The sequence below is a fragment of the Ammodytes marinus genome (assembly GCF_949987685.1).
Source record: "Ammodytes marinus genome assembly, contig: scaffold_268, whole genome shotgun sequence".
NCBI classification, from domain to species: Eukaryota; Metazoa; Chordata; class Actinopteri; order Uranoscopiformes; family Ammodytidae; genus Ammodytes; species Ammodytes marinus.
The window spans coordinates 6409-20000 of NW_027648575.1; the positions used below are offsets into that span (position 1 = coordinate 6409).

The 13592-nt window shown below is 40.7% G+C and overlaps 2 protein-coding genes across 4 annotated transcripts in view; one reads left to right on the forward strand and one right to left on the reverse strand.

Moving 5' to 3' along the window:
• Nucleotides 1-328: 328 nt before the first annotated feature.
• LOC307269386 (NLR family CARD domain-containing protein 3-like) lies at nt 329-11724 on the reverse strand. The gene is made up of 12 exons (XM_080054144.1): nt 11590-11724; nt 9432-9534; nt 9222-9302; nt 9005-9124; nt 8723-8836; nt 7357-7435; nt 6962-7190; nt 5010-6810; nt 4091-4264; nt 3819-3983; nt 2701-2747; nt 329-2043 (listed from the first exon to the last, which is right to left on the reverse strand). Exons 2-12 carry the CDS (start codon nt 9518-9520, stop codon nt 1499-1501), a joined length of 3444 nt encoding a protein of 1147 aa, XP_079910270.1. The 5' UTR covers nt 9521-9534; nt 11590-11724; the 3' UTR covers nt 329-1498.
• Nucleotides 11725-12662: 938 nt separating this feature from the next.
• smpd4 (sphingomyelin phosphodiesterase 4) overlaps nt 12663-13592 on the forward strand; it is a 22386-nt gene continuing 21456 nt past the window's right edge. For all 3 annotated transcript variants that reach the window (XM_080054145.1, XM_080054146.1, XM_080054147.1), the window contains exon 1: nt 12663-12777. The gene's annotated coding sequence lies outside the window, so the exon portion shown is untranslated. The remainder of the gene's footprint in view (nt 12778-13592) is intronic.

A 13592-nucleotide genomic window follows, 5' to 3' on the forward strand; every position in this document is an offset into this window, starting at 1 on the left:
GGTCTCCTACACCAAAAATATTGAAAAAAATATTTTCATGGATAAGGAAGCCTAACAAGGTAACCAAGAGATGAGAAACAAAAAGGATGATAGATGATTGTTTTTAGTGTTTTTTACAGCTGATTTCAGACATGGGTCGAAACCGACCCGCTAACACCATGGATGGTAGCAGAAAGTTAACACAGGAGGAAGGTTAAATAAATACTGAGGCCGAGATTCTGAATTTTACACCTTTCTCCATGGCATTTTTTCCTTCATAAATAAGGCTAAAGAACACGTATATTTTTATTTCTAACACTCCTATGTAGATATAAAAGGCTCATTCTAAGATCATACAAAAAACAATTTTATTTTCAAGAGGTTGTACATTAATTAAAACATACTGATGAATATCATATTCCATTTCTACCAAGTCTGTTCTGAAAAACATCAATACATTCTACACACTGAAACTTTAAGTCAATTGCCCATTTATCTAATTTGTTTATTAGTGAATGGATTGTTTGGTTATAAAATGTCATAAAAACGTTACATTTTCTCGTCACATTTTCCTTAAGACCAAGTGATTATAGGTTTATTATATTTGTACAAACAAAGTCAATTCAAGGTGATTTACGTTAGATATAAAAGGCATTAAGACCGGGAACACAAGGCAACCTTAAAATATGATTCAAAAGAGTAAAATAGAAGACAATAATAATAAAGATTACAGGGCAGAGTAAGATCCAAATCAAGTTAATTTGTTAGTGGATCAATTGGTTGTGCAGTAAAAGAAAAACAATAATTACAATATATACAGTATATTGTCTGAAAAAAAGTTACATTTTCTTTTAGGACCAAATTACATTAAGTATATATTACTTCTTAGTGTAAATACAAGTCAATTCCAAGTACCTTACACAGACAGAAAGGCATTAAGACAAGAAACATACTGCAGCTGACCATAAAAAGTATGTAGTTTGCATACAGTATGCCACTGTTTGGACATACTTATACTACTGGTATATGTATTTTGTGATTACGTTGCACCTTGAACTTGCTTATAGAATATATCTGTCTCATCGCTCTTTGTTTTCACTCTGAGGCTCAGTCCATGGGACCTAACTTCTGCTGCAGTTGTGGGTCAGAATCGCCCAAAAAGCTGATTTAAAGGTGGAGTCAGTGATTCTGGAGAACACTTGTCAAAATCAGTGAATGTCTCCACACGATTCACTAACTGACTGGTGTTAATACACAGCCTTGGCTCTGTAAACTACACAAAGGGTATTTAAACAAAGGGGGCCCACTGCAGCTTGCAACATGCCAGTTTACAGAGCCTAGGCTGTGTATTATCACTGGATTTTCTTTCAGCGCACACACAGTACATAGGCTAGCCTTCAGGTTGTGGATCGTGAGGAGATATTCACTGATTTTGACCAAAAAAAATAATAAATTGACAAGCATTCTCCAGAATAGCTGACTGCACCTTTAAACCACAGGACTGGAAGTTGTCTCCCTCCTACAGACGACACAGAGACACCGAGGAGTCATACCAGAAGTTCAACCCAAACCCAGGATAAAGAGGTTCAGTGAATGTGGTGTTGAAGGTGTGGAGGTGGATCAGTGAGTCAGAGGAGACTCTGTAGAAGGACAGAGAGCCAGCAGGACAGTCCACATACACTGCTACTCTGTTAGAGACAGAGGAGGAGGAGATGGGTGTTACTCTGTTATTGTGCCAGACAGAGTAACGACCACCATCACGATCAGAGCACCTCAGACTCCAGGACTGATCATTCTGTCCAAACCAACAGTCCTTACTGCCTCCTTTCCTGCTGATTCCTCTGTAACTCACTGATATATCAACCTCTCCTCCTCTCCACTCGACCTCCCAGTAACGGCGACCAGTCAGACCATTACTACACAGCAGCTGAGGCCGGGGGTCAAATCTCTCTGGATGATCAGGATATGGCTGCGGCTCCTTCACCAGTGTCACCTCCCTGTTGTTGTCAGACAGTTTGAGCTTTCTGTTTACTGTGTTTGTGTCCAGTGTGAGTTCACAGGCCCCTGATGAAGAGAAAAAGACACAACACAGCAGCAGTTTATCATCAGACACCTGAAGGGTTTATTCTCTGATTGTGTCCTGATGTTCATTTCTATAAAGTTTAATGATGACACATTTTGTCTGTGGTGTAAAAAAAACCTTAAAACCATACTTGAGTCAGAGATACTACAGACCTACAGAACCACTTGAGTAAAGTAAAAAAGTATCTGATTTTAAAAGTATTAAAGTGTGTATAAGTATAATCAGGAAAATGTACCTAAAATATTAAAAGTCAAAATGACTGTCCTACTATTATACTGTATATTAGATTATTATTTTATCATACATTTAAAAGCAGGATTTGTATCTGGGAATAATTTGCAAATACATTTTATTTTCATTGTGGATTTAAGTTTTTATTATTTATTTGTATTAAATATTTATTGTTTGCTTGGTAAAAAGCAAAATTATTAAAAGTAAAAGCAGCAGATTTCCAATTTGGGAAGTTGGAACCATGACATTCCTGGCATATTTGCATTAAAATTACTATTGTCAAAATAAATTATTTGTTGACTGTCAAAATGCTCAAGTAGAGTACTAAACATGTACCTAAATAAATTTATTATTAATATTACACGTCTGCATTTTCACTCCCTCAGTCAAACTGAATCCACACTTACACTTCTTCACACCAGGTTTTAACCTCTGCTCTCCACCGTGGTCCACCCTGGAGGAAGAAACACAGTCAGAATGATTTTCTATCAACATGAGTCCTAACTGCTGTTTAACATGAAGCAGTGTTCCTCAGTGTGTCAGTCAGTGCGTTTCCATGGGACAACTGGATTGGATTATCACATATACCGAACTTGCCACTCGAACGGACCGCCTCACTTGTCTGAGTTTACATGGCCTTTCAAATATTCGATAAATGTCCGATGCATGGCTATCTCCACTATGCTAGGTGGCGCTGTAGCCCTTTCAACAAGTGTTTCCCTTCCGGCAACAACCTTACTATTTGTTTTACGTCGTCTCCTTCCACTTCCTTGTGAAATCCCCGGCAGGGATTCTCGAGCAAGCGCAGAACGCAAACTCCGATATGCGATATCCGATCCCTGTATACATGCAGAGAGAATGCCGACTATGAATGAGTTATCTAGGTGTTCTTATCCGACTTTGCTTGTCCGTTAATGTGCCGATTTGTGTGCGAAGTAGATCGAAAAAAGGTGTTTACATGCATTTTACAAGTCCTGTTGAAGTCTTATTTGTTTATTTACCCGATTATGAGTCTGCATGTAAACGCACTGAGTGTGACAGAGAAACAGGCTGAAACTAATCAACTGTCCCCACCATTCTCTGCTGTCTGCCACTCAAAGTAGAAGATAATATATATTTATTAGGGTTGTCAATCGATTAGAATATTATGAAATATACAGTATATCGACACCTAGATATTTTTGACTGCCCACTTTGTCATTCCATCTTTGCACAAGGCCTGTCCTGAAATCCTCCTTTGCACTGATGTACAATTGATTTTGAATCAAATCGTAGGATTCCAAAATATTCACACTCCTAATAACCACACCTTTGTCCTGACACCACTCTCAGAAGCATTGAACTGCCCATTTAGATTGATTCACGGTTTTTAATATGTTTCGTTGTTTTCCTATCACGGCCATGAACCAATCAGATCGCTTGATTTGAGCTACCAGTTTTATAAGAGAAAACACATGTCCTTCTTCATGATGGACCAGAGGGGAAGGACACCAGCAGTGTGTGAGCTCTTGTTGTCTGTCCATACCTGAGAGTGTCCAGTCTCCAGTCTGGATCCTCCGACAGCAGCTTCACTCCTGAGTCTCCAGGATGGTTGTAGCTCAGGTCCAGCTCTCTCAGATGGGAGGGGTTGGATTTCAGAGCTGAGGCCAAAGACTTACAACCTTTTGTTGTGACCAGACAGCCTGACAGGCTGAAAGTAAAATCCTTCAGATGTTGACCTGCATTACCAACATGAACCTAAAGCTGGATGAGAAGGATTTAAAAGATCAACTGTTAAAAAAACAGTTGATTTCTGACCTGAGTGTTTCCAGTTTACAGTGTGGACTCTTCAGTCCAACGGACAGACGCTTCACTCCTGAATCCTGCAGGTCGTTGTTACTCAGGTCCAGCTCTCTCAGACTAGAGGACTGGGAGCTGAGAACTGAGGACAGAGCTTCACAGCTTCTCTCTGAGAGTTTACAGCCACTCAGCCTGAAGGAGAATTAGTGAACACAAATAAAACAATGTTTATTATTAGAAGAATCAAGCACTATTGACAATTTGATTGATGTGAAACCATTATCGAGACTCCTTATCAATCCGATTATTCATCAATACCACCATCGATACTTTTCTATTATTTGATTAAAAGACAATTATACCTTTTAACAGAACTGGTTTTGCCTTTATTGTTTATAAGATGATTCGAGCTGGTGATAGGACGTTTAACAGTATTTCATATTTCCGACTACTGGGATAACAAATGTCTCTCCCTAACAACTATATAATTCAATTTTCTCGCCAATTTTTCTTGTTGTTGAAAATATCATAATGACCTTTGGAAAATCGATGTATCTTGACCAGTGATTGGATACACATTGAAGTGATTGGATTGATTGGTTTTAAATGACGTGAAGTTCTGATAGCAGGATTGATAAACTCAAATTTTTTGATACATTTTTGATTTTCAGGTTTTGAAAAAAGAGGAACTGGGTCCTTAACGGGACTGTTTGAATATGTTTTCTGTTTTTACATTAATTTGTTGTCTGTAACTGTGCTGCTGCTGCCTGTCTTGGCCAGGACTCTCTTGCAAATTTATTTTTAATCTCAATGAGACTTTTTCCTGGTTAAATAAATAAATGGAACAAGTGTTTAATCTCCATTCCTACTATTGACATGCTTAATTTGGGTTTTGAGGCCCATCCCTCCTGTTAACCTGTTTCATGTGTCCACCTACAGAGCTTTGTTGGAGGCTTTGACCACTGGCAGCAGCCTCAGAAGAGCCTCCTCTGAAGCAGAGTATTTCTTCAGATCAAACACGTCCAGATCTTTTTCTGATGACAGTAAGATGAAGACCAGAGCGGACCACTGAGCAGGAGACAGTTCATCTGTGGAGAGACGTCCTGACCTCAGGGACTGTTGGATCTCCTTCACTAGAGAACGATCATTCAGTTCATTCAGACAGTGGAACAGATTGATGCTTTTCTCTGAAGAGAGATCCTCACTGATCTTCTTCTTGATGAACTGGACTGTTTCCATGCTGGTGTCTGAGTTACTTCCTGTCTGTGTCAGCAGACCTCTTAGGAGATTCTGATTGGTCTGCAGTGAAAGACCAAGGAGGAAGCGGAGGAACAAGTCCAGGTGTCCGTTTGGACTCTGTAAGGCCTTGTCCACAGCACTCTGGTGGAGATGTGTTAGATTAACTTTGTTTCTGAAGATTCTAGACCACCTGGATGATGTTTGTTCATCAGACATCAGATTGACTCCAGAGTTGATGAATGTCAGATGGACATGAAGAGCAGCCAGAAACTCCTGAACGCTCAGATGGACGAAGCAGAACACATTGTCCTGGTACAGTCGACTTTCCTCTCTAAAGATCTGTGTGAACACTCCTGAGTACACTGAGGCTGCTCTGATATCGATGCCACACTCTGTCAGGTCTGATTCATAGAAGATCAGGTTTCCTTTCTGCAGCTGCTTAAAAGCCAGTTTTCCCAGAGACTTGATCATCTTCCTGCTCTCTGGACTCCAGTGTGGATCTGTCTCAGCTCCTCCATCATACTTTGTGTTCTTCAGTTTAGCCTGAACCACCAGGAAGTAGATGTACATCTCAGTCAGGGTCTTGGGCAGCTCTCCTCCCTCTCCGGTCTTCAACACATCCTCCAGAACTGTAGCAGTGATCCAGCAGAAGACTGGGATGTGGCACATGATGTGGAGGCTTCGTGACGTCTTGATGTGGGAGATGATTCTTTTGGCCTGCTTCCTTTTTCTTAATCTCTTCCTGAAGTACTGCTCCTTCTGTGGGTCAGTGAACCCTCTGACCTCTGTCACCATGCCAACACAGTTAGGAGGGATCTGATTGGCTGCTGCAGGTCGTGTGGTTATCCAGAGGCGAGCAGAGGGAAGCAGTTTCCCCCTGATGAGGTTTGTCAGCAGCACATCCACTGAGGTGGACTCTGTAACATCAGTCAGGATCTCATTGTTGTGGAAGTCCAGAGGAAGTCGACACTCATCCAGACCGTCAAAGATGAACACAACCTGGAACTCTTCAAAGCTGCAGATTCCTGCTGCTTTGGTTTCAGTAAAGAAGTGATGAACAAGTTCCACCAAGCTGAACTTTTTCTCTTTCAGCACATTCAGCTCTCTGAACGTGAACGGAAATGTGAACTGTATGTCCTGGTTGGTTTTGTCTTCAGCCCAGTCCAGACTGAACTTCTGTGTCAAGACTGTTTTCCCAATGCCAGCCACTCCCTTTGTCATCACTGTTCTTGGTTCATCTCTTCCAGGTAAGGCTTTAAAGATGTCTTCTTGCCTGATTGTTGTTTCTGGTCTGTGTGGTTTCCTGGATGCTGCTTCAATCTGTCTGACCTCATGTTCATCATTGACCTCTCCTGTCCCTCCCTCTGTGATGTAGAGCTCTGTGTAGATCTGATTCAGAAGGGTTGGGTTTCCTGCTTTAGCGATCCCCTCAAACACACACTGGAACTTCTTCTTCAGGTTTGACTTTAGATCACGCTGACAAACTCCAAAATTACTTCCTGAATGAACACAAAAATAAATAAGATCAATGATGAGTGATTTGAAATGCAAATATGAATGTAAACATGAAAATTCCTCATTCAATTTCTTGAGACTTTGGTAAATGTCCCATTTCACGTTCATGTTGAACCTTTAGAGAAATCCTCTTACTGCTCCACAGAAGGTCAGCCAGCTCCTCCTGCTTCATTCCCCTCAGGAAGTGCAGTGTGATCTTCAGAAATGCTTCTCTGCTGCTCCTCCTCTGCTCTTCGTCCTCACCGTCCAACACCTCCTCATCCTCCCTCTGACCCTCTAAGCATTCTGGGTAATCTGGACTCAGAAGCTTCTGGATCTTCTTTAGCTCGTTCTTCACAAACGTGACGATGTTTTCCTCCAGCAGCTGCAACAGAATATTATATGAACAACACAATCAAACTGAAAACATGAAGAAAAAACATCAGATCACTTTGTGACAGACAAACAGACACAAGTCCTCTGGTCTAAAACATAAAATACAGATATTATTAACAGAACAGACATAAAGTAGTTGTTGTACATGTGCAGACCATGAATGTGGAGTCCAGGTGTGTTTGTTGCTGCTGGGCAGACCGACCACTGGGACCCTCTGAGATCTCCTGGTCGACTCTGTGGAGGAATCATGAAGAATTAGCTCTTAACATCATGTCTGGGGTTTGGTTAACAGAAAAACATGCGTGCTTAGCAAGAATATCTGAGATCTCCTGGTCCAGGTTGGTTCATACAGATGTATTATTTACATTTTTATTTTTAAATTTATAAACATTTTGGGGCATTTTTCCAAAGCATTATTTGACAGAGTGGAGGGACAGAGATGCAATGGGGAAAGAGAGGGGAATGTCAAGCAGAGAATGACCCGGGTCTGCCCCTATGAGAACATAAAATGATGGAGAAACAAGCAGATAAAGGATCAAGGTAATGATGATAACCAATCTGCAAAACATAGGCCGTCCCATGCTATTTTTATCAGAACTAATGTGATTCTCACAACTTTATGCCTTCCACAAACTAGAGGACGTGTGCTCCTCCTGCATCGTGTTCGGGGCTGGAGAGAGCGCACCTGTTGGAAGTTGACAGTGTCCATTTCACTTCCCTATTTGCATGAGCAAACCCTCAAGACTCACGATAATATCAAACATGTTTGATTTTGTCGGAAAGTCAAGACGGGAAGAAGACTGACTGAAATCGGGTCGGATGACTACCTCACACCAAACGACTGAGATTACGGGCGCGCGCCACAACTCCAGAAAAACTCTATTGATTTCAGTCCGACATTGCAAAATCTGTCTGAGACTGTAAAATCGCAAGAGAAGTCGTTTGGTGTGAGGTCGGCATTAGCTAGTTAAGTTAAGTTATCTTTATTAGTCGAGGCGCATTGAAATTTGTCTATTCGCATATCCCCTCTCAAGTTCCCACACTCCAGAGGGGGTCAGAGCACAGGGTCAGCCATAGTACAGCGCCCCTGGAGCAGTTTAGGGTCAAGTGTCTTGCTCAAGGACACAATGGTAGAGATGGTGGGCACTGTAGATGTAATAGCAGCCAGTAGTAGTTTTACTCTCCTACTAGTTTGACCCTCCGGTGCCAGGGATCGAACTAGCGACTTCATGGTCACTAGTCGGCCCCTCTTCCTATAGGCCATCCTACCGATCCCTAAACTATTACTGTTATCTCCCTTTATAGTAAATCCAATACATCTATGTATTTAAGTCTCACTACCAGCACGGCTCTGCTGAGGATCCTGTTCGTAGACTTTGCTTTATAACCAAATACCTACACAAACATCTGGCTCATAATTGTTTGGGATTGCGCAACAGGAATATGGTATTTTCATTATTACTATTATTATTATTTGATGCTGCAGAACAAACATGATAAAGTAACTTGATGTTGACTAACTCTGTTTCTGGAGAACGTCCTTTGAAACATAGTGGTGACCTCATAGACTTGTCGCTCTTGAAGGACACACAGCTGGGTCCAGGTCCAGGAGAGTCTGGTTTGTCATGTTGGATCCTGATGGAATCACAACAATGTAAAATGCTTCTGAAGATTATTTTTTGATTTTTGAATGTTTTAAGCCTGAAAACGAAAAGAGTAAAGAACATGAAGTGATCATGACAAACATCAAACCTCATCTCAGGAGAGATGGATAGTAACAGACACAAACATTTATATTCTGACCTCTGATCAGCAGACTGGGCTCCACCTTTGAATTTCATAGGTGGAGCCATAGAACAGTCGCTCTTGAAGGACACACAGCTGGGTCCAGGTCCAGGAGAGTCTGGTTTGTCATGTTGAATCCTGATGGAATCACAACAATGTAAAATGCTTCTGAAGATAATTTTTTGATTTTTGAATGTCAAGACTGAAAACAACAAACTGTAAAATAAATATTTACTGCTGTCCAGCTTTAAACTTCATAGGTTCATCTATAGACCAGTCACTCTTGATGGACACACAGCTGGGTCCAGGTCCAGGTCTGTTCAACAACACACACACACACACACACACACACACACACACACACACACACACACACACAGCTTTGAGTGTGAATAATGACGGTGCAGTGATTTGAGTCATGGACAGTTAGAGATCCTCATGTCACCTCTGAGCTTTGGTCTGGCCGTCATGTTCCCCACACAGAGTGGTTTTAGAGGGAGGGACTCCCTCCTCTCTGTCCTCACTCTGATCCATAGCAGAGCCCACACCTTCACACAAACACAACAACATGTTCATTCATTACAACAAGCTTTACATCACAGGACACATTAGTTCACTGTCACTAACAGGACACAAACATTCAGGGCTGAAACCTGGTTGGACCCTAAACTGGATCCGATAACCCTGGAATGTGTTACACAGCTGCCAGATTCACCATCAACACAGCTTACACCATGAGCTTGGTTATTACTCAATTTACATTTAGAGGATGTACTTTAAATGAGTTTTTCACTTTATCTAGAGATTTTAAGGTCCGTCTGCGGCCTGTAGCCACACACACGGTCGCCTCCCATATGCGCTCTCCACCCACCTAAAACCTGCGCTCTCCGCCCCCTTAAACAAATCAATGGTTCAATATGTAGGTTTAATATGGATACATTCTGAAATAGATAAATATAAAAGGATATACAACATTATATACTCATGTAACACCCACCCGCAACGACCCCTCAATTTATTAGCTAGAGCTAGAAGCAACTTATTGAAAAAAGCAGTAAGTAAAAATTAATGAAGTTTTCTTGTTTAAAATATTTGTTTAAAATGAATTTATTACATGGCATCAATCAAAACTAGTGTGCTACATAATCCAAATTTCCTATAATTAGTGTGCATCAAATCCAAATTAAGTATAATTTAATATGTCCAAGTCAGCAAGTAATTAGTGAAAATAATGGGTTTTGTGTTGACCACACATTATTGTATTGACGGTGAACTGATCATGTGGTTATTACAAGACTTAATGGGACATTTTGTGAAATGGATCATAAGGGTTTTACGTTGAATTAAGACTAATCATTTCTTTATACTTGTTTCACCACCAATACACTAAAAGCTTTTTTCATGCACAAATGTTTCCACAATAAAAGCAGCTCAGCCAAGTTGATTCAAGGTGTGGGACCAGTTCAGACACGTCCTGAATATTTCACTGATGATGTGAGCTCAGATTACAATCAAACTGCTGCTGATTCTACTGAACAAACTAACAACACAACATGGGAATCATTTCTAAACTCATTGTTCTTTAACTTAGAGAGAAGGGAGAGAAGACACTGCTCATTTCATCCTGCTCAGTCCTGGTGTGTGTGTGATCTAATATATATAATTGAATATGGCCAAGTCAGCATGAAAATAATGCCTTTTGGTTTGACTTCACAGTATTTTATTGACGATGAACTGACAATGTGGTTATTTAAAGACTTAAAGCTGGGGTATATGACTTGGGGAGAAAATGGCAGTTGGGATAGAGATTCGAATCCAAATACCTCAACCGCTCCACTTGTTCTCTTTGGTCCCTCCCCTATGGTCCCTCCCTAACACGCTCTACACCAACAACGTCAGTGCCAAAGTGCATGGACAGTCCCAACAGCCAATAAGAACAGAGAATCTGATTTTTTTTTTTTTTTTTTTCAGAATCGGAGCCTCGCTCTGATTGGTTAAAGTGTACCGCTAATCAGAAATACCACACCACAGGCGACTGTGGCTCAGGTGGTTAAGTGGGTTGGCCAATAATCAAAGGGAACCCTGGAACCCTGTAAAGCGCTTTGAGTCAACAACATCGAAATAAAGCGCTATATAAATCCAATCAATTATTATTATTATTATTAAATCATATACCCCAGCTTTAATTGGATATTTTGTCATGAAATGGCCTTTGAGGTTCCTACTTTTAAATCTTACTCATCATTTCTTTATACTTATTTCACAACTAATAAATGGCAAGCACAAATGTTTCCATGATAAAAGCAGCTCAGCCAAAATGATTCAAGGTGTGGGACCAGTTCAGACACGTCCTGATAACGTGATTACAGTCAAACTGCCCTTGATTCTACTGAACAAACTAACAATACTACACAGGAATGTAGGAAAACTTTTTTCTTTAACACATACAGAAACTCTACAGCATATTCCAATAAGATAATCAGTAACAGCCAATCAGCATCAAGAAACATTTCTACCGTCCAGTTAAACAGCGACACAGCACAATGTGATCAAAGTGATCCTGATGATCAGACATTTACAGCTTTCTCTGGGAGGATTCTCACCTGCTGAACTGACTTCAGGTCGACCTACAGACACTTTCCACCTTCATGTGTGGAGGAAACACTGGGAGAGAAGACGCTGCTCATTTCATCCTGCTCAGTCCTGGTGTGTGTGTGATCTGAGGACGCCGTCACACCCTCACAACTTCACAGTCTAAGTCTAAAAAAAACACTAATAGTCACGTGAAAACCTGTGAAGACAAGTGAAGAGTGTTCCCAGTCTGTCTCCGCCTCCTCTCCTCTACCTGCCTGAGGCTAATGTTGATCTGTACCTGTGTGTAAGAGATGAGTTTATATTGTTTATGATCCGTTTGGAGGTGTTGATGTCAGTTAGTACAAAGTTTTGCAAAAAAAAAAAATAGACAAAAGTTTCAAAGATGATGCAACTTTTTTAATGGTCCACTTTTGCAACACGGTGTTTTTCTTTTGTTGTTCCTACTACTGACTGACTGAAGGGTGTAAGGGCAGGGTGTCATATTGTATCATATTGTATGGAATGTAAAGCCCACTGAGACAAATGTATTTGTGATTTTGGGCTATACAAATAATACTGATTTGATTTGATCTGAAGTGTAAGTAGGGGGAAATTGTAAGTTTTCTTTTCATATACTATTTATTCCTAAATGTTGTAGTCGTGTGTGAGTCTGTGTGTGTGTGTGTGTGTGTGTGTGTGTGTGTGTGTGTGTGTGTGTGTGTGTGTGTTTGTGTGTGTGTGTGTGTGTGTGTGTGTGTGTGCGTGTGTGTGTTTGTGCGTGTGTGTGTGCGTGCGTGCGTTTGTGTGTGTGTGCGTGTGTTTGTGCGTGTGTGTGTGTGTGTGTGTGTGTGTGTGTGTGTGTGTGTGTGTGTGTGTGTGTGTCTTAAATGTGCTGCACTTTGACCATGCAAATTTCCCAAACTCTGGGATAATAAAGTATACTTCCATTTTTCCAATAAGCAATCAGAAATACACTATTATTATATCGCATAACTAATATTATCCGATATAACGGCCCTGCAGGAGTTGGGCGGCGCCAGTAGGTGGCAGTAACGTCCGTGCCATTACGTCACTACCCAATGAAACACCACCGAAAAAGACGTCAACGGTCGCCTGGTCGCCCCACTCTCAGTCGGGTCTAAACACATGAACCAAACTGATATAAACACAGTTAATGGAGAAATAGTGTCAAATTAACGACACCGTCAGCGGCGAAGGTAAACAGACGTACTTTTAGAGGTGTTTACGTTTACTGAAAGCTTTTAGTTTACGTGTGTGAGGGTTGCGTGAGTCAGTTTAGCTGTGTGTTTGCCGGTGGCTAAGTTAGTTAGCTCTCCATGCTAACAGTAACACTGCATGCTTCACTGACTGTCGCCTTAGTTTTCCAGTCAATGGGACACTTTGTTATGGGATTTACATACAGTCGTAACAGTTAGCAGCATGTTTAGACTGCGTCCATTTGTGTCAGGGATCTAGTTTGCTTCCTGCTAAGAGAAGCTAACAAAGTAATGCTAGGCTAGTTTGTATCCCTGAAGATATTAGATCAGCCCAAAGTGTTGCTAGCTTTCTGTTTCCCTTTTAACCTGTTGTTTTAATATATATTTTTTTTCTATTCACATTTGTATTCGCTTTTCTAATGTCTATTCTATACTTGGTGTATTTTAATCTTGATGTATTTCATGCCTCTGTAAAGCACTTTGAGTGGCCTTGTGTCTGAATTGTGCTATAGAATTAAACTTGCCTTGCCTAAACTAAACTAAATGTTCACCTCTGCTTGCCATTGAATTTAGCAATTGTATTGATAAAGCGTAAAAAAGAAACCGTAGTGTATAAACCGTAAGCTCCACAACCTTACAAAATGTCCTCTGATGTTACAAAGTGATTTTATACTATATGATATGTAATTTTTCGCTATGCATTGTGACATGTACATCCATGGTGTTCAATTATTTTTTCATTGTTTTATTCATATATTTTTTCCCCCTTTCTCTTATACATATTTTATGTAAGGCAAGGCAGGTTTATTTCTATA